General features: G+C 41.7%; 3 protein-coding genes and 1 long non-coding RNA gene across 7 annotated transcripts; 2 read left to right on the plus strand and 2 right to left on the minus strand.

The window, feature by feature from the left end:
* Positions 1 to 7781: 7781 nt before the first annotated feature.
* mafbb (v-maf avian musculoaponeurotic fibrosarcoma oncogene homolog Bb) lies at positions 7782 to 9641 on the minus strand. The gene has a single exon (XM_044220430.1). The coding sequence runs from the start codon at positions 9356 to 9358 to the stop codon at positions 8372 to 8374; it is 987 nt and encodes a 328-aa protein (XP_044076365.1). The 5' UTR covers positions 9359 to 9641; the 3' UTR covers positions 7782 to 8371.
* Positions 9642 to 9792: 151 nt separating this feature from the next.
* Positions 9793 to 19588, plus strand: si:dkeyp-97e7.9 (DEP domain-containing mTOR-interacting protein). Of its 4 annotated transcripts, none has more exons than XM_044220347.1 (11): positions 9793 to 12156; positions 12258 to 12436; positions 12579 to 12702; positions 13004 to 13182; positions 13378 to 13590; positions 13701 to 13838; positions 13981 to 14051; positions 14456 to 14560; positions 14680 to 15569; positions 15823 to 15948; positions 16165 to 16225. In XM_044220347.1, exons 1-9 carry the CDS (start codon positions 12074 to 12076, stop codon positions 14803 to 14805), a joined length of 1218 nt encoding a protein of 405 aa, XP_044076282.1. In that variant the 5' UTR covers positions 9793 to 12073; the 3' UTR covers positions 14806 to 15569; positions 15823 to 15948; positions 16165 to 16225. The 4 variants fall into 4 exon arrangements, with proteins under 4 accessions (XP_044076282.1, XP_044076290.1, XP_044076273.1 ...); XM_044220355.1 differs by having other exon boundaries at positions 12579 to 12693; XM_044220338.1 differs by lacking the exons at positions 9793 to 12156; positions 12258 to 12436; positions 12579 to 12702; ... (3 more) ...; positions 13981 to 14051; positions 14456 to 14560 and adding exons at positions 16602 to 16694; positions 16792 to 19588 and having other exon boundaries at positions 15242 to 15569; positions 16165 to 16277.
* Positions 13212 to 15269, minus strand: LOC122887345. Its single transcript, XR_006380518.1, has 5 exons — positions 15135 to 15269; positions 14660 to 14796; positions 14440 to 14549; positions 13732 to 13829; positions 13212 to 13460 (listed from the first exon to the last, which is right to left on the minus strand). It is a non-coding gene; the product is annotated as an uncharacterized LOC122887345 (long non-coding RNA).
* Positions 19589 to 20179: 591 nt separating the features above from the next.
* On the plus strand, positions 20180 to 23420 carry LOC122887336 (bcl-2-like protein 1). The gene is made up of 3 exons (XM_044220436.1): positions 20180 to 20358; positions 21058 to 21714; positions 22773 to 23420. Exons 2-3 carry the CDS (start codon positions 21190 to 21192, stop codon positions 22911 to 22913), a joined length of 666 nt encoding a protein of 221 aa, XP_044076371.1. The 5' UTR covers positions 20180 to 20358; positions 21058 to 21189; the 3' UTR covers positions 22914 to 23420.
* The last annotated feature ends 750 nt before the right edge of the window (positions 23421 to 24170 follow it).

A 24170-nucleotide genomic window follows, 5' to 3' on the forward strand; every position in this document is an offset into this window, starting at 1 on the left:
AGTAGCCCCGGGGGTAAGCCGGTCTGAAAACACAAAGAGTGAAAGGATAACATACGATCCACCTGCCACACTTTTCTCATTAATCTCAAACATTCATGTGGCACTTTAAACTGATTTGGGAAGCACTGTTCGAGATAACAAGTTTAAGTCTTTGCAGCAAACACAAGTGTTTCTTCTGCTGATGAAACACTGAATCAGGATTAAAGGATTAGTCCTTCAAAGATTTGTTTTACTAGCACATACTATGAATAACAGGTTCCTATGGAGGGACTGCAGCTTCTGACAGATTTATCAGGTGATCAGGGCTTGATAAAGCTTTGGAGAAGCTGCTCCTATTTCAAAGTCTTCTCCTCTGGTTCTGTGGGAAAGCCTGATGCTCCTGCTTTCCACTCCTTCCACCAATCAACCACAGCAGCCTTTACTAAACACCTCAGCTGCCACTGACGAATCAACACAGTTAACCTCCAGATCTATCCAGACAACAAAGCAACTGAACTCCTCAGCAGGACATTGGGAAAGAATCTTTAAAGAAAGGGTTCGCTTTATCGCATGGATCAATAAAATGTATTCTAACCAGGCAGTGATACTCTTTTCCAATAATATGCAACCTACTTACTAACTTATCAGGGGGACATGAGAACATTGTCCAAAATATAAATGTCTTTCTAAAGTTTTTAAGATTTAAATTGCCCCTTTAGAACTGCCCGTTATTTCAAAGGTTGCTGTTTGACAATTTTTGCTAATTCAGCAATAGATTACACAATCAGTGTCTTCAAATAATTATTGTCATTAAGTCATATGGATGATGGCAGTTTTATTTAGGGCTTAACTTAACAAGAAGAGCAGTTTCAATTTTTTTGTGCGGAAGGAGGATGTGCATGGTCTACACATGAGTCAAGGCTGTTCCTCTCCCTGGGATTTAAATATAGCCCCACTCACCATTACTGCTGTCACTCACAGACTTATAGTGACCTTTTGACCTTGCCTGTACAAAAGAGACTTCAAGCTGACATACTCACTCCAAATGCTTTTCACCAGAAGCAGAAAAAAACGGAGGCAGAGACACATTTTAAGATTGCTTTTTTTTCTTGGCTTTGACGTGATAGGTATTGTTTTAACTCATTTGTGTGATTTTGTCTGAAAGTTTCATCTCTGCTCCAGAAGACATTGTAAACGTATGGGAGGCAGGCAGAAGGGGGGGTTCCCACAACAACTGGACAGTTGAACGTTTCTCAACACCTGATGCTGAGGTCAGAGTTTGTTGGGTTACAACTCAGAGGCCACCAACTTGTTGTTGTTGAACAGCTTGGACGTGCAGGCCACTGCTCGGCCACGTGTGGGCGGTGTGTTCCTTCACACAATTCACTTTCTCTTCTCTGTCATTGTGTCTGTGGCTTTTTTAAAAATGATTTGCTTCAGTGCGTTCATACCAATTATTTTTTGCCTTGTAAAGGCTATAAAGACTGTGAAGAGACACAATATGATGCAACCCAGCACAAACTACAGCTTCAAAAATAACTTCAAAATAAAGTTGAAAAAACACATCTCTGGGACAGTCGATATTTTGACTACTTTGGTCCAGACTGAAATATTCCAACAATAATTGGATGGAATGACATTTTGTACAGATATTCATGTTATATAGAGATTCATGTCCCCCTCAGGATGAATTGTAATAACTGACATTTCATCGAGTGGCATCACCAGGTTGAAATTTTAAATTGTCGCCAAACTAAGATGGGGAACATGTGGATAACATTGTACTTGCTAAAAATCAACATGTTAACATAGTCATTGTGAGCACGTTAGCATGCTGACGTTAGCATTTAGCTCAAAGCTCCACTGCGCTTTAGAAGTGCATAGCCTCACAGAGCCGCAAGCATGGCTGCTGGATATGTAAATAAGCAACTGCTAACATGTTTGCCATATCAACTTAAAGGAATAGTTCGCGAGCTACTGCGAGGTTGCCAGGCAACTAGCAGAGACTACAGGAAGTCACTGCTCCCAGCCAAGAAATAGAACTTATATAACAATTATTAGTATTTATTGCAACTTCATCATTTACAAGTAAGCATGAGAAACGTATTTCCGTTTGCAAAATAAAGACACGAGAAGCCGATTTATGTAACTGCTGGTAGTTTCAAACAACGTTTGTCTCACAAGTGAACTCTACCTTAAATTCGGTGGGAAATGTAATCACACCCTCCATAAAATTAGTTGTTTACTTGTAACCTTTCATTTAATTTTTTTGAGAAGTCAGGGTTTCTTTTTTTTTTCTCTCGTTAAATCCCAGAACAAAGTACTTCCTGTATCTTGACCACAAAAAGAGCAAACAAGTACATAGGTTCACTGTAGTACAAAGCCCTGTATCCCCTTAAATAGATCCCTATAAGCTCTGTGTTGGCCAATCACAAGCTTCTCTCCCTGACAGTCCAACCACACCACACAGGCTTAACATTGACGATGATGACGAAGATGGCCAAGGAATCAAAGAATGGGCGTGTGAACACTGTTCTGCCAAGTCCTCCAGCTGAGTAGAAGGCAGAGACGGATATGGCTGTGCTAAAATCAGATGACAGGAAAAAGACTATGGCTTTAAGTTCAGCATAGTGCTTCTGAGAAACATAACAGAAGTGTTATGACACAAGGGAGATGTTAACATGACACATTAGTGGGAGAGTGACACACCCAATTCCATGGAGGCTTGCTAGACTTTACCAGAACGCATGACACCGTTGCCATATTCTCATGTCAGCGACACCACAGGAACTTATGAAGAAGGGTGTTGAATGGTATATGTGCAGCGACAACAGTAGTTTCAATTTCAAACCCCATGATCTGTTCATATCTACTTTTCTTGCTCTTTTTGACGGAATCTATATTTAACCCAGAGTATGTCAGGAACATTTATGTCTCCAACACCACCCACCCACCCAACTAAACCTAATCAAGATAATAGTTTTTCTGCAGATACATCTCTGGGACATATTTTGCTGTTCTCACTTTTTGGGCCATCATTCATTTAAACTCACAGTGACAGAGTAACATCATCCCAAAAACATAAAATGATCTATCTCAACACACACACACACACACACACACACACACACAAATGCTCAATTTAAAACCACCAAAAAGCATCCTTTCATCTCTTTAATTTCCTAACAACAGCAAGAACGGTTTATTTTCTCATCTGCGGTGCCACCAGTCCCACCATTTCTTTTCCTGGATGCTTTATACCAGAAACATAATATGGTCCCAAAGGGCTGGATCTGCTGTCCAGGTTGTAAACTCGCCAGGGTGCACATGCTGGTGTCTGAGCAGGAGCTGACCCTTAATCAGCGAAGCTCTGCCAACAGCAACTGAGAGCCACAATTATCTGCCCTATAGATAGGTAGGTATACTGGGGGCCAGGGGCTGTGGAACGGGAAGAGGCTGTCGGGGGGGGGGGAGCCTGAGTTAACCTCTGTGGCTCGTGTTTCTACTGTGCACTAATGGATGCCCGTCATCATTATGGACAGAAACAGGAGGGCGCCTGCCAGCTGCATGACCCCCATAAAACAGAGCAGGAAATCCTAGCAGGGAATGAAAGGGAAAGAGATCTCTTCTTTTTTTACTCTTCTCTTCTTTTCTCTTCTCTTTAATGATCCTTCCTCCTCTCTCTGGCCTCTTACTTATGCCACAAAACTGCAGTGTCACTCATGAAACAGGAGGATATATTGTATCAATCATGGGAAAGAAAGTCAAGGTGTTCAGGGCGCGGTTATTGGACTGTATATAAGCCACTTTCACATCAGTTGCACAGCGCAGCTCATTTACCCCTGTTGTGAATGCCAGTAAAAACCCCTCTGTTTTTCACCTCTGGTAACAGCTCAGGCTGTTTTATAATGTTTCTGTCACACTGGGAGGAACCTGTATAATCATTACATACGTTGGTTCATCCTTTGCTCTGTAACCAAAGTCCAGGGTCTGTAATGTGACAGGACTTTGTCACACTTCTCTCAGTGGTGTCCACTGAAACGTGACAAGCACTTTATCAGAGGGCCTTCCTATCAGATCCCCAGGAGTTCATGCACACAATGAACACAACGTCCCCAGGAAGCCAGATTCCTTATTACAGTCAATAAGATAGCAAGACAAGCTTTATTGTAGTTCTGAGGCTACACATTAATCCACTCTGTTGGAGCCTGCAGAGCCCATCATGTGATAACTTTAGTCATTACCAGTAGTGCAATCATAATTACAGTGGAATCAGGATGTGGCAACAGGAAAAAAAAAAAGGCCTTCATGGTCCAATCAGGAGCTAAGGTAATCAAAAAAGAGAGAGACACATTTCTGACAAAAGACATTGTCACAATCACATGCTTTTATTAAAATTATGTGCCTCCGTGTGAGAAAGCAAGAACATGCACATACACAGGAATGTCTATATTTGCATACGCATGTCTGCGCGTGTGTATGTGTGCCATGTCCATGGAGATGTCTGTGTGCGTGTGTGATCACTGCATGATTCACAGTGTCACAACTGTGCGCAGAAACGACTGGACATCCTGAGCGGAAACCACAGCCGCCGAAGCTGCGTTTTCCTGCGACATACAACCTAACACTCTCACAAAGAGTCACTTGACTGGACCCTCATATAGGAAGTGAAAGAGGAAGCCCCACGTTCATCCTGTCCTCCATCCTAATCTCTGCTCTGCACTTCACGTGAAGCCACTCTTATAGACGATCACCAGTTTGAGCCTTTAGTGTTGCAAAACAACAGTGAAAGAACTGGCTGAGGCTGGAAAGGGCTTGCTGTTGGGGGTCAAATGTCTGCTCTGTTAACATTTAGCCACAGAAGATTAATGACAATCATCATTGTGAATGCAGAATTCACTGATTGATCAAGAGCATTTGTTTGAAACAAAAGAATATTTACTCAGCTGATCAACTAATTCTTATTTGATGGGCCATTTTGTATCTAATCTCTGACAGTTTTTGTGACAGTCAGTCAGGATCTCTTCAACAAGATACTCAGTGTTTAGACAGTCAAGCTGGACCAAACCAACACTGTCCAGAGGAGATGGGTATGATATCACAGATGGAAGTGGTGAGTGATGTTTGACTGTGGGGTCTGTTGGCCCTGGCCTTCCCTCATGGCTCGAGGCCTCTGGCTGTGTTCATTGGTGACAGTGTACGTAGCCTGGCAGCCTGCATTCCTCTGCCTCTCCCCACACAATGGTGAGTATCTGCAGCATTCCTCTGTCTGTGTCCGCTGTCTGAGACGCAGCCAGGCCTTGGCGAACCCCAGCACTCAGCCAAGAGGTTGGCATCGCGTTTAACTGATTCTGATGGACAAGTTTGAGTGTTTTCACTGAACCGCAGCCATCATTCAGTGATTCATATAAAAATGTCATAGTTAAATCTAGAGTGAACATCTTTCCATATTAGTACTCAGTGCGTATTAGTCACTATGTAATAAAAAGGAATCTGCAGAAGACATTTTGAAATAATTTAAGAGATGATGATGCTTCCTCTTTAACCTGCTTTATCATCTCGTTCTGACTTTCCCCCACCCCATGCAATCTCCAACTCTCCATCTGTTTTTAAAAAATGCAAGCATGTCCTTTCTAAACCGTTCGCACTGCTCTTTATCCTTCTCTAGCTATTTTGCTTTCTCTCTTGTTCTGATGCCACAGCCGTGCAGACACCTTTCCCTCCTGCTGACTCAGTAGCCAGCCTCAGGCGCTGTGGGCTCGGGGTGTTTGGTGGTGGGGAGGTGGGGGAGAGGGGGAAGTTCGAGGCTCCCACATCAGGCCCACCAGCCTATCACATGCGAGGGAAAAGAGCTGGCTAATCGTTTCTACAATGGCAGCCTGCACACTGTCACACAGTACCACAAACCGCTCTTCTCACCAACACTTCTACTGTATTATTCCGCTGTTGCTTAGAAATCCACATGTGATGTACAGTGCTCAAACATATGACACTGAACAAAGAAATGCTCTGTTTGAAAAACCACACCTACTAAAATCCATCAGTGTATGCAATGTAAAATATATGCAAGTATACACATACATGAACACCTTTCATTTTCTCCAATATTGCATTTAGGTAGTTTAATCTAAAATGCTGTATAATTTTGGAAATTTTTAGTTGATGTTAAGGAATCAGCATTTTAATATTTCACCTGTCATTTACAAATGACGTCAAGTCATGTAAAATTATATAAATTGGAGACAAAAAAATCAAACTAAACTAATCTAATAACAAAATTCTTCAATAATAATTGATGGTTACTCTCTACGCAGCAGTCATCTGGGCAGGTTTACTGTTAATGAGTATATTTACGAGAGCACTTTTAAAATATTAGAAACCTCATTTTAAAATGAAACTGTGCCTGTAAACACAGTCCTATGCCATATACAAGAGCCACTGATTAATGAGCCCTTCCCAATAACATTGAAATATAGAGCAGCATTATTCATTGCCATAACCATCTGCTTATTTTCTGCTACATCCTTGAAGTTCACAAACGCACTCATCTACGTCATGTACTCCCAGTGCAGCGAGCCGACCTTCAGGGATTAGGTCTGTTTTCAGAAGGAAAGGGCTTTTGCACCTGTGGTGTGATTTTAGAGCTGCTTTCCCTCAACAGAGGTGTGAGGTCAAAACTCTCAGGGGCCAAACATGAAAAGAGAACCTGGTTTCCAGGCTAAAGGGTGGCGCCATTAACACAGCCACCTGCCTAGCTGAACTCTCACAGAGGGGGAACAGAGGGGGAACAGTGAGAAAGTGTCCTCTGACAGTGAAAAACGTTCAAACATTTTCAGCACACAGGCCATCACAGAGGTTATAAACTCAATTTACAATGTGACCACTTATCTCACATTATCACAATGGCCTTGGAACTATTACGGTCATCCAAATATTATTGTAGTCCTGAACTGAGAATGATCTGTGTTCAGGAAATTTGCTTGAGGATTTCAAAATGTAACAGGGCAGAAAAAAAAAAAAAAAAAAAACACATTTCAAGTGAAATAATTCCGGCCGTGTGTGTGTGCACCGTGGTTGTTGTTCCTCTCTTCCTCTGTTAATGAATGCAGAGGTGATCTGTTTGTCTGAGGAAGAGAGCAGAGGGGAAGCCTGATTTCCACTCCATTTTATCTGTGCCCCACAGCCCCTGCCAGTCAGCCCCCTGTGCTTTCACATGCCGGGGTCCCACAGGAAGCAGCACTCCATGAAGGGCAAAGGTCAGGGAAGGGAGAGAAAGCCAGTCGTCCTTTCATTCACCACCAAACCAACAAACACACAGCACTGAGACTGTTACTGCGCTCCTTCCCTCGACCGCCTAACAAAATACTTAGAACATGATAATGTTATACCCTGTGATTTATAGGGTCATATTATAATTAGTAGAGTAGAACTTTATAGTGGAGTGGAGACTGTTTTTTGTGCTTGTAGTCTTAGCATCTGCACTACACACAGAAATTAGTCAATTTATATATAATGAATTATGTATTATACTGACTGAAAGACTTCAATATCATACTTCTATGTAGTATGCAAAGATGTTATGTTGGATGTATCAATTTTTATGGATTCGGCGGAAATTTAAAAGCATTTTTTTCTTTGCATATTGTGTGTCCATGATTATTAAAAATGTTGGAATAGCTCTCGTAAGTGTAACAAATTACAATACCACGATGAAACAAAGAAAATTGCGCACGTGAGGTAAATGTTTCACTGTATGGACAGTTTTTTTGTAGGATAGTGATTCCATCAGATATGAGACACAATTTTAAAAAGTCACAATAGGTTTATTGATCCATAGTAAATGAAAAACATAGTAAATGAAAAACAATTTCCATAATTATATATTATCTTAAAAAGAAAAGCAAATACAGAACACGTCTGTCCAGCAGAATCAGCTTCATAAAAATAATGGAAATGTCATTTCTAGCATCATTCTTTTCAGTATGTTTTCTATTTTAAGAAAGCACAAACACAAAATATAATTTGAGCTACAAAAACTAAGCAAAGCAAAATCACCAAAATTAAGACTGAGCAGTAACTGAAACAGAAGGATTAAAGTTGTATATAAATGAAAAGGGAATATTCTCTGATTTCAAGTATCTTCTTTCAGACAAAATACAGATATGCCTGTATAAAATAAAAACATCTCATACATGTCCTGCATGCATGCTTCATTGTAATTTTCATTCATAACTTGTTGCCTAGTTGTATCTATTACAATTATTTGAGTGATATCCTTATGTCCATCATTAATTAAAATGAATCCATGGGATTGTTTGTAAAAGAGCAAGGCGAGCTCTCAACATAATGTCTCCCTATGGAAAAGAATCAGTTCTGCAGGAAATTAACAAACTCACATTAAATACTCGGGTGAGGAAGGATTGTCGCTGGTAGACCCAGTTTCGTGATAACAGTTTGCACCGGACAGTTTCTCACATTTAAGTTTGTATGCATCCCTCTCCCGGATCAGCCTGTTGAGTTCATGTTTCAGCTGCTCGACCTGTGACACCAGGCTGGTCTTTTCGTGCTCCAAAATGTGTTTCTGCTGGACGCGCTTGTAGCGGCAGGACTGTGCGTAACCTCTGTTTTTCAGGGTCCGGCGCTTCTGCTTCAGACGCATCACTTCGTCCTTGCTGAGGCCCCTGAGGAGCCGATTGAGCTCCCTGACGGACATGGACACCAGCTGGTCGTCTGAAAAGTGGGTCTCGGCGTTAGATCGCCTGTCGTGGCGGCTGTGCTGCTGCTGGAGATGGTGGTGTCCACCGTGGACCTGCAGGGCCTCCGGTGACAGAGGGGACGCGCTCTCCATGTCGTCTTTGAGATACTGGTCTTGGCAGTGACTGCTGGGGATGCCTTGCATGTCGGGGTGACCCGAGAGTCCCGGGTAGTGCTGGACAGGCTCGTTCAGGTGGCCGTACCCTTCGTATTCAGCTTGGAAAGGTGGCGGATGGTGGCCGTGGGGGGCAGATGGGTGTCCCTGCTGGGCTGTGGCGCCGATTAGGGCCTCCATTGCGTCCTCGGGTGTCAGACCGAAAGCTTGAGGGTATATTTGCTGAGGGTAACCCCCGTTGTTGGGTATCCAGAACTGGTCGGCCCCGGGGTTATTTCTCTGCTCGTTTGGATTGAGGTTTGGTGATGAGGGTACCGAGTTGCAAGGTGTGCTGCCAGGGGTGGAGGAAACAGAGTCTGGTCTCTGGAGCTGGCTGCATGGCCCGATAAAAGAGCGGTCTATCCCCTGCATCGTCTCCTTCTTGACGCCGAACTTCATCAAGTCGAAGTCGCTGACGAAATCCATGGAGGTTTTCTGCAGTCCCAAATGTGAATGCGCCTCAGCGGTCATATTAAATGGCAAGCTGGTCTCTTCAAAGAGCTCCAAATGTCCACAGCTATTTCATGCAGTCAGTGAAAGCGCGCTTACTTCAGAAAAATAGCAGTACTTCCAAACTTTGATTTCAGCTCAGAAGGGGGAGGGGAGAAAAAAAAACCATGCGTGAGCATAAAAGCCTCCCACCTTCAAAATCGCTGGTGATTCTGCACGGCGCAGCCTGCTTGGCTTCAGCAGCCACACACTAAAAGTCCACTGATGCCAGAGGACCGGACGCACCTCTGCCTGTTCAGGAGAAGCGCACTTTCTTCATAAAGCTGCATTGGCATCATGTCACGCCTTCCAGACTACACCTCCACGCTCCTCTCCAATGAAAACACGCCGAAGAGGGCGATTTGCATAAAAGCCGCTCCGAGTCTGTTCGTGATGATCATTTGACCAAAACCTATAAATGTCTGCACAGCGGCACATTATCCTCTGCAATATGTTTTTTTTGACCTGTCCTCTATTTTACATGTAGTCCTATTTATCCTACTGGGGTGTTTATTAGATTTATCTCAGTGTGTTTAAGGCCCGGTCAAACACCTATACTATACTATTCACTAAATATATGGGATCACTTTTGCCTACTTTAAATCTATATTAATATAACTGAGCTACAATTTAAAGTTTTCTTTCAGCGTTCATTTGGTTTATATTTATGTCTGAATTTGTGGTGATTTATACACGTTGTCATGGCTGCCCAATTTCACTCAAACAACAAAAAGGAGGCTGCAAAACAATTCGTTTGACACTATTGTTGTTGCTTTGGTCTTAGTTAGTACACATGAGAATACTGTCATCTTGTGGCCATTAGTCGCCGCTGCACAAGTCCCAATCTCAATATCCACTCTCAGCTCTGAAGTCTGAACCGTCACATGCTTGCATGAGTGCAAGAGGGAGCAATTGTATTTCTGCATTTTAGAAATCATCATCTCATCACAGAACCTTCCAGCTCCTTCCATGTTCTGTGTTTTCCTAATTGTATGTTTTTGTATGTTCCTGTTTTGAAAGTTACAATGCTATGAATTCTGGGTTATTCTCACAGTCTGAAGGATTGTGCACATATGGAACATGTGCATACGGGGCTCAAAACATCTGTGGGCGAGCCTTTAGACGGCCTTTGCTGATTTTACTGCAGGCCCGACAGCCAGAGAGGTGGCTGAAGGTTTTAAAATCATGAGCTCCCTGACAACAGCTCAGCAGCATCTCTGACACAATGAAAACCTCTGGCGTGTTCCAGGATCTGCTATCTGATTCAGGGATGTCACCACGAGCGGTGTCCAGAGGTGACACAACTGCACAGGATATCAAAGGGTTAAGCGACGTTCCTGCCCCTAGGTGACCCTCTCGGGCAGTGCTTACTCCAAAGATAGTGAAAGCTTTGCTGACAAGATAGAGGACTCAAGCCAAAACCAATAGAAAAGGCTGTCTGACAACGCCGAGGCATTGTTTCAGTCAGTTTTAGTAGCTGGGAGTAAAGGAAAAGAGGAGACGGTGTGACTCAGGGACACATATAAGGATTCCTGGCAGCAGGGCAGGGTCACAGTATGCGGAATAACTTATGCTAATGATAGGATGCTAACAGCCTAAGTGCACATCGCCAGCAGACACTAAGATCACATTTCGCCACAGAAACACATGTACAAGTAAAACAGTCACACCTCATAAAAAAAAAAAAAGAATTTCTGCACACCAGTATAATCAATAATTGTCATCATAACATCGACAGCTCTTGGAAACAAGGCTTCACTTTATTTGCATCCAAGAACTGAGACAATTACGCAGACATGGATATGAATTTGATATTAATTCTGTGTGCCAACCCACCTACAAACTCCACCAATCATGTAGCTTCTTTATATGTAGTTAAGGTTGAGGCTAAAGGTAGTTGGGGTTTAGGTCTGCCAATTCTATTAAAGTAGGCAGGATTTATAAGCAGCCTGAGAGGCTGGAAGCACGGATGCTTTCACATCCCAAGGCCCACCTTCCATGAGCTGCGTACCACATATCACTAGCATGTTTTTTTCTGGTTTAATGTTGCCAGACAACCATATGAGGACCTAATTCAAGTTCATCTAATGCTAACAGGCTGACGTGTAACGGTGTGTAACATCCATACACACCCAAATAATCCTGAGTTTCATCTATTTTGTGTTGCAGATTTTTAAATTTTTGAAAATGATTGCAAAATGCTTATGAAGTGCTACTTTTAGTGCCGAATTCTACACTCAGCTGAACAAACCCTTAAAAATCCATTAACTGGCTGTGCCTGGCTAATTAGCAAAGATTATCATGTGGATATCAACAGTCATTTATTTCTCTCATAATACTAATAAAAGTGACTACTGGACAACAGGGGACAAAGTCAAAGATGTCTTATGTACTGTCAGAACAGCCAACACGAAAACTGGTGATAGCTTCAGCCTTAAGAGAGGATAAGAGAAAACTGAAAAACATGAATTTCAACACTGGACTGTTTTCTTGTCACTGTTTTCTTTTGGCGGATGCCTTCTGTCTGTGGCATCCTGACAGAAATGTACCATGTCTTTATCTCTCTTTCTTTCTGTATACACAACATCTTTCCCACATGGCAATGGGGTTCTGTGTGTTTCAGTGGCTATTTTGTAAACACAAAGGGCCATAACGAAGAGCTAGCTTCACTTACTTTCTAACCCACAGATAACAAACATGGAGCGAACAAGTAGCATTAGGAGAAAAGCCATGGCCAGACAACATAAAGGAGAAGTCATGATTGCGGGAGAACAACTCAGGTATTAAGGGAAAGAGGAGGAAATATGACATGCTTATGGTCAGGCTTACATATGGCTGATTTTAGGTTTCAAGTTCAGGATTATTTGATTTTAATTTCAAGGTTGAGGCTTCACGATGGAAAACTGATCAAGGACAGGCGTTACCACCTGCGTACGTATCCAAACTGCTTTGTGGCACAGGAACTCATAGACTGGCTGGTGAGCCATAAGGAAGCTCCAGATCGAGCAATTGCTGCTTGCCTCATGCAGCACCTCATGGATCATGACATCGTTCACCACGGTAAGAAGGAAGCAACAACACAAGTTTCAGCAAGGGGACATTCAAAGACCTTTGGCACAAATGAAACAAATGTTATTGTAGCTTTATTTAGAGACTCGCTAATTTCCAAACTTATTTGAAACTGTATGTTGCCTTTTCTTAGTCTGTGATAAGAGGCCAGTATTCAAGGATGCCAAACTGCTGTACCGTTTCCGCAAGGATGATGGCACATTTCCCTTCAATACAGAGGTGAAAATCTTCATTCGAGGACAACGAATGTATGAACAGTAAGAGCTGCTGTTTATTTTGTGCTGGGATTCTCTTGTTTGAGCGGGAAAAGCTGACCTTGAAGTGTACTGTCAGTCATAGCCATGATCTCACACACACACACACACACACACACACACACACACACCAATATGATTAATAGGCTGAGGTTAAAATTTCACACACAGCAACACAGTAATCCTTTCGTCAGATATATATTGGTAATTGTGTCTGTTGAAATGCTCCTTCCAGCATTTTGTAAAAGTAATTTGCATGTTGTGACACATCTGATCTGCGTTTTCATGTCTCGTGTTTCTTCAGTCTCATAGGGGACAAGAACTCCATTCTGAAGGAAAGAGAGGAGCATGGTGTTGCATATCAGCGCTCCTTTCCTGGCTGCCAGCTGATCGACTGGCTCCTTCAGAACGGCGAGGCAGAGAGCCGGCGTAGGGGACTGGAGCTGTGCCGCGCATTGCAGGAGCATGGCATCATTCAGCACGGTGAGGGGAGATCCTCATTTGCCCTTTGATGTACGGCACCAGGAATGAGCTGACTGTCAGTGGCTGCTACCAGTGGGTGGCCAGCTGGGACTTTTACAGTCTTAAGCAAATGCACCAATTGACACTTTGTGAAAAATCCCATTAATTGTAAAACGTGTTCCACTATTGCTCTCTCTCTCTCTCTCCCACTCCTAGTGGCAAAGAAGCATGGCTTCTTTGACAGTGGACTGCTCTATCAGTTCTGCATCAATTTTCGCCGCCGCCGCCGCCTATCTGAACTGTTAAATGAAAGTGAACAAGACAATGAGGAGGGTGTGGTTGTGTCGACAGAAGAGGACAACCGTCCTGATAGTCCATTTGTTCTGCGCAAAAGCTCGCCTCAGGAGGACACACCAGCTTTCCAGTCTGGTAAAAAAAACAACAACAAAAAAAACATTCTCTGCCCTTTTTTGCACTTTATACATGTTGTTGTGAATGCTAATTATGGCATAGTTATTTTACTACTTATTTAATTACAGTGAGGTCGAGTAAAGACCTGAAACAGGTTACCAGTGGGCGTCGAGGCAGCTTAAATTCCCTTGAGCTTCACTCTGCTGGATGTCCACCTCTTGTCCAGCTGGCTTCAACCTCAGTGGTGAGATGCAATCCTAAATCAGGCAAGTGTGTAATTAATATTCATGTGACAAATGTTTCAAAATGTCTTTAAAGACTAAGTATTTGGTATATTGAGGCTTGCTTGTGTTTCATCGTCCAAAACTTGAAAATGGCGAATGGTGACATCTTTTAATGATTTTACAGTACTTAGAAGAAATTTTACACGTGAAGAGTTATTGGCACCTGGCGCACCCTTCATCAAGAGAGTGTTGACGGTGAGTTACTGTAATGACTTAACCTTGGCTATATAAGAGCTAACATTTATGTCATCTCTAGGATTTAACAGCATTAATTCACAACAGTCCGCCAAAGTCTAAAAGTGGATAATTAAAGCATTTATCTGTGATGCCAGTTAGGGACAAAGCTAAAATACTCCTTTAAAATGGAATTTATGATATCAACATAAAACCATTCTCATCTATTATCCACTTTAAACAAAGCAGTGCCATATTTAGGCCCCCTCGTAGTTAACATTAGAAACAAGACTCAACACATTCTTGGAGAGATTATTTTTCCATGTGGACTAACAAAGTTGTATCTCACCAAGTAAACTAAACTATATAGATTCCATTTAATTTCTACAGAATGTGTAATTTATCTCACCCTCCTGCCATCACAGGTGATAGGAGATGCCTTGGGCTGGGGCTTTGTTGTCAGAGGCACGGCTCCCTGTTACGTGCAGGCTGTTGACCCTGGAAGCCCTGCAGCAGCAGCTGGAGTTAAGGTTAGATATATGTTACACACATAGCACAGAAAGAGAAAATGCAGAGTTTGAAAACAGCACATATTCGACTCTGAGATAAAAAAAATAAGACCTATGTACCTCACATCACTTTTCTTTAGGTGCGGCAGTTTGTGTGCCAGGTGAACGGACAGTGTGTTCTCCACCTGGACTATAGGACAGTCTCCAGACTGGTGGTGACAGGAACTCGCACTGTTGTACTGGAAGTTATGGAACCACTAGAATGATGACGACAACAACAACTGTCTTAAAGTGTAGCTCTTTTTTTTTTTTTTTTGGACACAACTGCATTTGCTGGAACTGAAATATAATATTAAGAAATATCTTTTTTTTCAATTACAGACTAGTATGGGCAGAGTTCATGTACTCATTTGTGGGAAACAAAAAAACAATAAAATCAATCAATCAAAATGGTTATCTTGGTTGCAGCAAGAGTAAGTTAACTACAAAGGGTTGTGCCTGTGGTGTTTTCATGAACCTGAATTTCTTAACAATGAATGCTGGCTTTTTATAACTGAAAATAAAAGTGTATTAATACGACCACAATGATTACTACATTTGGGCCATCCAGGCCATGGATCCATGAATCGGCCCATAGAATGTATGATCCAGCCCCTGCCCAGCTCCCTGCTACGACTTCCGTCGTTTTCTCGTCGCCATTTTGGATTGAGAGTTGGCTCTCTTGGAATAGATAACGTTAGCAGGCTGTCTTGACCACCGGTGCAAGTACAATAACTGATTAGAGGACACTGGCTGGTCCTGGCAGTCAACTTTTTTTTTAAGTATACTATTTTCATGAGATGTGTACCACTCTGTCCTGCCTTTCGTTCCTCCAGCTAGCTAGCAGCTGCAGCAAAGCAGATGTGACTAACGAGTTAGCTAGCTGTGGAGCTGAGCATCAGCACCGGCTTTGAGGAGAGCGAACATCACCACCAGTCTGCACGTCCCGACACATTAATGTAGTAAGGCTAGTCCGTAGGCGTATCGTTAGGTGAGTAAAACGCATCGATTGATTTCGTCAATGCAAATAAAGAAACAAATAACGCTAACCGGCTATGCAGCGCTAGCTTAGGTGCTAAGTAGGCGACCAAGCCGACGAGAACGGGCAACAAAGCTAATGTTGGCTAACACATTAACGCTAGCCAACAAAGCTAACAACATGTAACGTTACTGTAAAACTCTGATTCCCGAAATCACTGGATATAATGGAGCAACAAAAGTCACAGATATGCTCTCTGTTTCAGTATATCTGGTCAAACCAGCACTCAGTCAAGCTAACTTGAAGCATGCCCGCTGAAACAGTAACGTTAATGGTACTGGGCCCCTGAAGAAACTGAAGTCTTGAACACAGATAACGTTATCCATTCATCGTAAGTAAATATGGTGACATTTACTGAATGGAGACGAACGTTGAAAGGGCGCGTCGCCTGTATATGAAGTCAGTCTCTTATGATGTTGGTGATTATTGATTGAACTATAAATTAGTGTTAAATTCCAAAATATTATGTTGAAGAATTTGCTCGCTGCGATTAGGCTTTAAATAAGCCTACCTCAAACTAATAAGCAGTTTATTTTCTGTTTTTCAGGAGAGATGTATCAACTCCCAGTGAATAACCTTTCAAGAATCCGGAGAGCTAGGAAGCAAGTGAAAAAAGCACTTGGAGACATTGGACTGGAGTACTGCAAGGAGGCAGCAGAGGTGAGTGTATTAAATTGAGAAGCATGACATATTATAGAGCTTATGAATGATTATCATTTGCGTTTCAAAGCATAGTTGTAAGTGTGTGGGTGTTTATTTTCAATCTCAGTGACAGTCTTAAAGGTCTATTTAGATAAGATTTGATCTAGAATGTGAAAGAAATAGCCACTTAACTTGATGCCAGCTCAGCAGAATTTGTCCAAAGCCAGTGTAGCTAATAATTACAAAGTATTGTATGCTGTCAAACATGCCAGACTGTATGTAAACTAATACTTATTGTATATTATAACAAAGAAGCCTTAATCTCTTCAACCCTTTCCACAGGAGTTCAAAGAGTTTTGCCCGAATGAGCAATTTGTAAAGGGCTCTTATTGCCTTGATATCTGTGCATGGGATCCATCATACTCTAAAACACAGGTAAATCTTACTTCTGTGTCCAAGGCCTTTTCAAATGCTTATGCACAATTCACCATATTTGTCTTAATGCCATTGTTTTTTCCCTGATGTCTTTTAGGAATACCGATCAAAGCCATTTTGCTGCACAGAGTGTCCATTTTCTTCCAAATACTACTCAGGCTACAAGAATCACTTCCGCAATGTACACAGGAAAATCTTTGAGAGTAAAATTCTGCTCAACTGTCCATACTGCACATTCACTGCAAGCAAGAGAACTCTGGAGACGCATGTCAAAATATTCCATATACCCAGTTCAGCACGGCAGAATTATGGGAACTCACTGGGAAAGAAGGACAAAGCGTATCTTGATAGAGCCAGACAGGGAGATGGTGTGGAGAAAGCAATGTACTTTTGCAAAAAATGCACGTTCAGGGACACACTCTACAATGTTGTGAGAAGGCACATCTACAGAGAACATTTTCAGCATATTGTCTCACCATATCTTGGTATGGTGTCTGAGTCATCTGTCAAAAATGGCGCTAATTCTGTCAATGGCAACAACATCCTCTGTAAACGCTGCCAGTTTTCCACTCGTAGCTACGAGGCATTGGTACAGCATGTTATAGAGTACCACGAGCGCATTGGTGCTCAAGTTACCACTATGATTGGACATGCTAATATTATTGTCTCCAGGTCTCAATCCTTACCAGTCACATCTCAGAAGGCTCCTCTGATCGTTAACAGGGGCCACACACTTAGAGCTGACCCAATAGCACAACCAGTAATTGGCTATTTAAAGCCAGTGGCCCCTGTTGTTAAAAATCAGTCCTCCATCGCAGCCAGTCAGGTGCGTGTGTCAGTTCCTGGCAACAGCACTGTGGCTGAAAATAATGCTGCTGGTGTAAACACAGCACAGACACAGAAGTGGAAGATATGTACGGTTTGCAATGAGCTTTTTCCTGAAAACCTCTATAATGCTCATTTTGAGAACGCGCACAAGGCAAAGAAAGTGTGGGCACTGGCCAAGTACATCATGAAAATCCACAACTTCACCAGCAAGTGTTTGCTTTGCAACCGCTATCTGCCCAGCGATACACTGCTTAACCACATGCTAATCCATGGGCTCACCTGTCCACAGTGCCACTCTGCTTTCCACAATGTTGAGAAAATCATGGAGCATGTGGCCCAGGCTCATCCTGATGAATTTGTTGGACCCCCTGGTGCATCCCCTCTAACCTTTGATCTCACCATTAAACAAGAAAAGTCCAGTAACGTACAGCTTGTTGTTCTCACTTTTAACATGAAGGAATCTATCAATGGTCAAGATCAGCCTGCACCTGCTCAGAATAGTGTTCCACCTCTGGTCAAAGTAACCGCTCCCAGAATGATTGAGAAGAAGAGCGAACCACTTGCTAGAAGTTTACCCTCACCGACTCTCAAGAGTGAGGTTGGGAAGACTCTGTGTCCGCTGTGTTTCACCATTCTCAAAGGTCCCATCTCTGATGCTTTGGCCATGCATCTGAGGGAGCGACACCAAGTGCTCCAAACAATGCATCCTGTTGAAAAAAAGATGACCTACAAGTGCATTCATTGCTTGGGAGTGTACACCAGTAACATGGTGGCCTCCACAATCACGCTGCATCTTGTACAGTGCAGGGCTGTTGGTAGGACCCAGGCAAGCCAAGGCTTCAAGTCTGCCTTGACTCTCAACTCATCCGGGGCTGGCTTCCTCAAGAGGCAGCCACCAACGCAGGCCACGCCCAACTCCAAGAGGATAAAACTGAGCAAGGAATCAAAGATTTCCTCCACAACCGTTGGAAATCAGTCCGAATCTGATGACTTTGCGCTGGATCCTAGAAGCTATGAGCACAAGACGTATGAGGCCAGGAAGAATTTCCTGACTGCCTACTTCAACCGGCGACCATACCTTTCTCCTCAGGAAGAGGAGAAGCTGTCTGCAAGTCTGTGGCTGTGGAAGTCCGACATTTCTAGTCACTTTGCAACCAATCGAAAGTTATGTGAGAGACAGTGTGAGACCAAGAAGGTGTCTGTGCTGCTTGGCTTTGACATGCACGCTGTCAAGAAAGTTAAGCATGACTTGATCTTTGAGGAGAGCAAGTTTGATGGCATCTCAGTGGGGAGATCTGGAGGCCTCAAGTCTGGTACTCCAAACACAGACCAAAACAAGCGGTGTGAGACACTAAACTGTACCTTAAAACTCAGTACATGCACAGAGACCATTTCTATTGACTCAGACAGTGAACCAGAAACTGAAGATAGACCTTCTGAGAATGGAAATGTTGACACGAACCAACATGAGAATGTAAAATCCCAGGAGCCAGCAAACCTGACAGAAGAGACAGAACCTGTGAACACGGATGAGCCTTCTAGAGAGAAGGAGAGCTCTTTGCAAGATGGGAATGCAAATGCTTGGATGACTTTCTGTTAGTGTCCCTGCTTAGCAGTGTGCCTTGGTTGAGAAACGGTTCAGTTTTACAGGAGTGTATCAATTAAGATGAAGAAATAAACAGGTCTACAGACGTTACAAATCACAAATATTTGGGCAAATGGCATGGGTCACTAAAAGTCTTCAATTCCAGATTTCTCATTGACCTCGTTACCAGTGTTAGAAAGAAGGAAAAAAAGTTACATTATAGTGCATAAATATGGCATATGTAAGTGACATTGTGTATATTTTAACCATTGTTCTTTGTTAGGTTCTTCATACAATCTGTTATTCACCTTTTAACAGTCACAAGATTTATGAAATGATTATGCCAACTTGTCTACTTCCATGTTTTTTTCTCTCAACTGTGACAAAGAAAAGTATCATATTGTCATTTCACATTTAGAAAGTGTAGGATATGCTAATTGCTTATGTACACGTTTTAATAAATATGTTTGTTTAATGAAAACATTTAATATTTTTTCCTACACCAGCCACTTCAGTCTGTGACAATTATCTTTTGTGCCAGGTGCTACGAAACAGCCATTTTTCAAAGTGTGTAGAATGCAATGGAGCTTTAAAATTTAAATAATTGAGCAGTAAAATAAGTTCTTAGTCTCACTTTTTAGTTGGATAACTTTATAGGATGCAGTTGGAAGGAGAGAAAATTATATCAAAAGTATTGCAAATACATGCTTTTGTAAAAGTACATTTATGTAAAGTGGATGTTAAGATCAACCAGTGGTCATACATACATACACTTTTTATTCACCACCACATTTTCACATTAAGCCACTGTTAATTCATACTTTCAGAAAACAAAAAAATAAGTATGCTTAAAATATATCTCCTTAGCTAACAGTCACATCTTTAATAAAGGTACCATACTGTTGTAGTATGAGAATGAAACAATGAAAGCAGGTTTGGAGCCCGGCCATTTAGATTTGTGGATGTGAAATTGACTCAGAACAAACGGTTATACTCTTCCAATGATTTTGCTTTCATTTCACGGGCCCCTTAATTTCCGGTCTCTCCCAGACGTTGATTGGTGCGGCGGCAGGAGGAGGTGGGACTTCTGGCTGGTACAGTAGCGGAATTGGCCAACCGCCAGCGTGCATCACTGTTCAGGCCACAGAGTCTGCAGCTGCAAAAATGTCCATATTGTGTCTGCATTCACAAGTACAGCTTTTAGTTACTCCATAGCTGCACTCTCAAAAGGAAAACAACATTTTAGCAGTTGTAAGTATAACTGGCAATAATTATTACCTCATATCAGTCCTGTGGCTGTAGTTTGTAGTTGTTTTTGATGCGTGTCCCATGGACTGTTTATAAACAGCTAGTTAGCACATAAAGCTAAAACTGGTAGTATCTACGTTATTTGTAGCCAGAGCTGTCAGCGGTGGCAAGTTGGCATCTAGACGCATATGGCTTTATATACATCGTATGTTACTGCATTTCATAATGCTGAGCCTGTAAGGCTGCTATTAAGCTAATGTTTGTTAGCTCTAATTTATTGTCAAATGTTTGCTATACTTTTCGTTTTTTGGGTACATTTTTTTTTTACCATTCCAGTTATCCATTAGTCTCCATTCATTTCTGTAGAATACGAAAAGTCGTATCAGCAGATTGCTGCAACGTGCAGAGGACATTTTACAAATGATCATTGTGTGCTAATGCAGTGCAGATATTTCAAATCAATCTGCAATTAAACTGCATTACCCAGCAATGATAATGTGGCAGACAAAAATGAATGCATATCTGAAGTTCACTGTGATGGATTACACAACTCAATTAAGTTTCAACAGCCTCCTGATAGATTTTTACATCATACAGAAATTAATGGAAACCAATGGATGCTAAGACACAGCAGCATGGGTTGCAAAATATTTGCTCACAGGAATTAATGTCATTTTTTTTCTCGTCCCTGTATGCTTCCAGACTGCTATCGCTAGCTCCAACATAAGGTGAAGAAGCTTTAATGTGACAGCTGACAGACTGAGAGGAATGGCAGGAGAAACCATGGGGTCTGATTAGGCTGGCTGTGTGTTGGAGGTTCACAGTGTGGAAATAATGTCGTGCAGTAACAGAGAGCTGGTGGAGTTCTTTATAAGCTACAAACTTTCTCAGAGGAACTACCCAACCTCCTTGCTGAGACCCGAGGATGCTGGTGGAAGGACTGAGGGAGACAAGGCCAACTTAGCTGCCGGTAACGGCTCGCTGGTCAACAGCAGGAACGGGGCTGGCCAGCCGGTGACGTCGTCATCCCCGCGTGCTGCCATAGAGGCTGTAAAAGCAGCTCTTCGGGACTCAGCAAATGAGTTTGAATTGCTCTTCACGCAAGCGTTTAGTGACCTTTCCTCGCAGCTTGACATCACTCCTGACACAGCCTACCACAGTTTTAAGAGCGTGATGGACGAGGTGTTCAAGGATGGAGTCAACTGGGGACGTATAGTGGGCCTGTTTGCCTTTGGTGGTGTACTGTGTGTGGAATGCGTGGAGAAGGATATGAGCGAGCTGGTTTCCCGCATCGCAGACTGGATGACCATGTATCTGGATGAGCACATCAGTCCGTGGATCCAGAGCCAAGGAGGATGGGTGAGTCGACAGGGGATGAACTCAACACGCAGTTTTATTTATGGTGCTGTGACTATGTCCAGGGATGTGTCAATCCAATACTCACATTTTTGCAGCACTGCTATCAGATGACTGCGAATACCCCGAGTTGACACTTTGGAATTCTCTGGAGTGAAAAAATTTGCACAATAACTGCATCACACAATTTAAAAGAAAAAGTCCACTGGAAATATACTCATATAGTGTGTATCTCATACTCACTGCCTAGAGGCTTGAAAGGTTGCTCTGAAAAGTTTGTAGCCTGATTTTCAATGGAGGACAGCAGCTTCAGGCAGCTTGGAGTTATAAATTATGTCAAGATGACACAAACGACACAAAACGTCCCTGAAAACTTCTCAAACTACTCCTGCAGCGTCATACACTGCCGTTGATCTGATTATTCATGCTTGGCTTGATTTAAATTATTTCTTACAACTTCTAAAAGGTACTGAAGTTTTAATATTATCCAGTAATCATAGAATTTCAAAAATCTTAAGATTAGGGTTTGTTTGTAAGCTTTCTTGTTTTGCAGCAAACCAAAAAAATTTCAAATGTCATCAATTTTCTGGAAGATGTTTTTTTCTTCTTTTTTGTGAATAATATATTGAATTTTTCCTCATTTATATAGGGGTCACATTACTTTTTTAGATTACAAACAAAAAATGTATATTAGGAAAAAAGGGGGGAAAAATAATGAAAAATATATGTACACATGTGCACATACAGTACATAAATACATATTTAAAGTAAGTAAAGATATATTTACAAGTTAGTACTAGCAACTTATGTACTACACGTACTGAAGACAAACAAGCACACATGCTAAATGAGTATCCGATATATTGCAGTTTTGTAGGAAACCACTTTCATATATGAAAAACAATTTTTTTAAGGATGCACATACATACGTTTTCATGCAAAGGTGCAAAAGTACCAATATCTTCAGGCCACAACTGTAGATTTTCAGTGGAGTATTCCTTTAATGTGGATGGAAAGCATAATAACAAAATTTCTCTCCCTCTTATTTATTTTGACTCCAGGACTGCTTTGCTGAGGTTTTCGGGAAAGACGCCGCTGCAGAAGCGAGGAGATCTCGGGAGACTCTGAGTAGGTGGCTGCTAGTTGGAGTGGCGCTGCTAATGGGAGTAGTGGTCGGTGTGTTCATCGCTAAGAAACGGTGAAGGTGCAGCATCTCGTTCACCATGGCACACCATGTGTATTGATACGCCAACAAAAATAAAACTAAATAGTTAATGTTTACAAAAAGCCCAGTCTGCTTGTGCACTGACAGAATGTGGATTGGCCAAAGCAGTTTGTGGGAGTATCCATAATATGTAGCTTGGTGAGCTGTTACACCTCTCACCCATGCTTTGTCCTGTGTCTTTTATTTTTTTAACACACAGCAGAGATTTTCAGTTGTTAAAGGGTGTTACTCTCCAGACTGGAAGTGCTTTAAAAGAACCTGATAAGCTAAGAGACAGTGAAACTGATTCAGCTGGTTTGATGAGATTGCTTATTTTTAATTTTTCCTTTGTGCATTACCCGATGACCATTTTTTTACTACTTACAAACTGACAGCTGACAGAAAACATAAGTTATATTTCCTTTTCACTGTGTAATGCTCAGCTCCTTTTGTTGGCTTAACTGGAGTTTTAGGCATGCTTCAAAAAATAAATATATTTATGTTTTTCTTGTGTCTTTATTTTGTCTGTTGTATAGATTATCTTAAACAACCAGTGTAAAAATACACACACACCTACAATATATTGTCATGCTGAGTCCTGAGTCCAACAAACTAATTGTGCCACATATCTCCAATAGGCTTCACGGCACTGTCATATGTTCCTTTTAAAAAGCCTTTTAATTACATTTTTTAATTTATTACATAAAGAAAAGTGCTAGCCTGATTCCAGACCTGTGAATCGCTGCTCACATCTCACATTTATTCAGCGATTCAAATTCATAGAATTAAGTGAAGCAAAGTGACAATTCTAAAAGATTGTAATAAAACAAAAACAACTGATGCTTTATCTCACGGATCAATTCATATTCAGCATAGATGAAAAGAGTAATGCCTGCACACTGACTCCAAACCACACTTTTATTTACATATATAATGTTTACATCCCTGACGGATCTTCGTTGGGTCAAAATGTTGAAAAATGGTTACCAAGGCGATATACAGTATATACCAATAAGCTGATATATACAGTATGTCAAAAATATCAAGTATAATAAAAATATCTTAGTTATATCAAAAAGATCCCGGATGGTCATAAGTTACATGAAAGGAGACATTAAAATCTTGTACATGATGGGATGCATAAAAAATTAATTTAATCAGATTAGCTCCACTCGCATACATAATATTCTTTCTATTAACATACACTAACATCCATGTATGTTATCATCAAGACTATACATGAAGCTATACCAAA

This window comes from Siniperca chuatsi, linkage group LG2 (assembly GCF_020085105.1).
Source record: "Siniperca chuatsi isolate FFG_IHB_CAS linkage group LG2, ASM2008510v1, whole genome shotgun sequence".
Taxonomy (NCBI): domain Eukaryota; kingdom Metazoa; phylum Chordata; class Actinopteri; order Centrarchiformes; family Sinipercidae; genus Siniperca; species Siniperca chuatsi.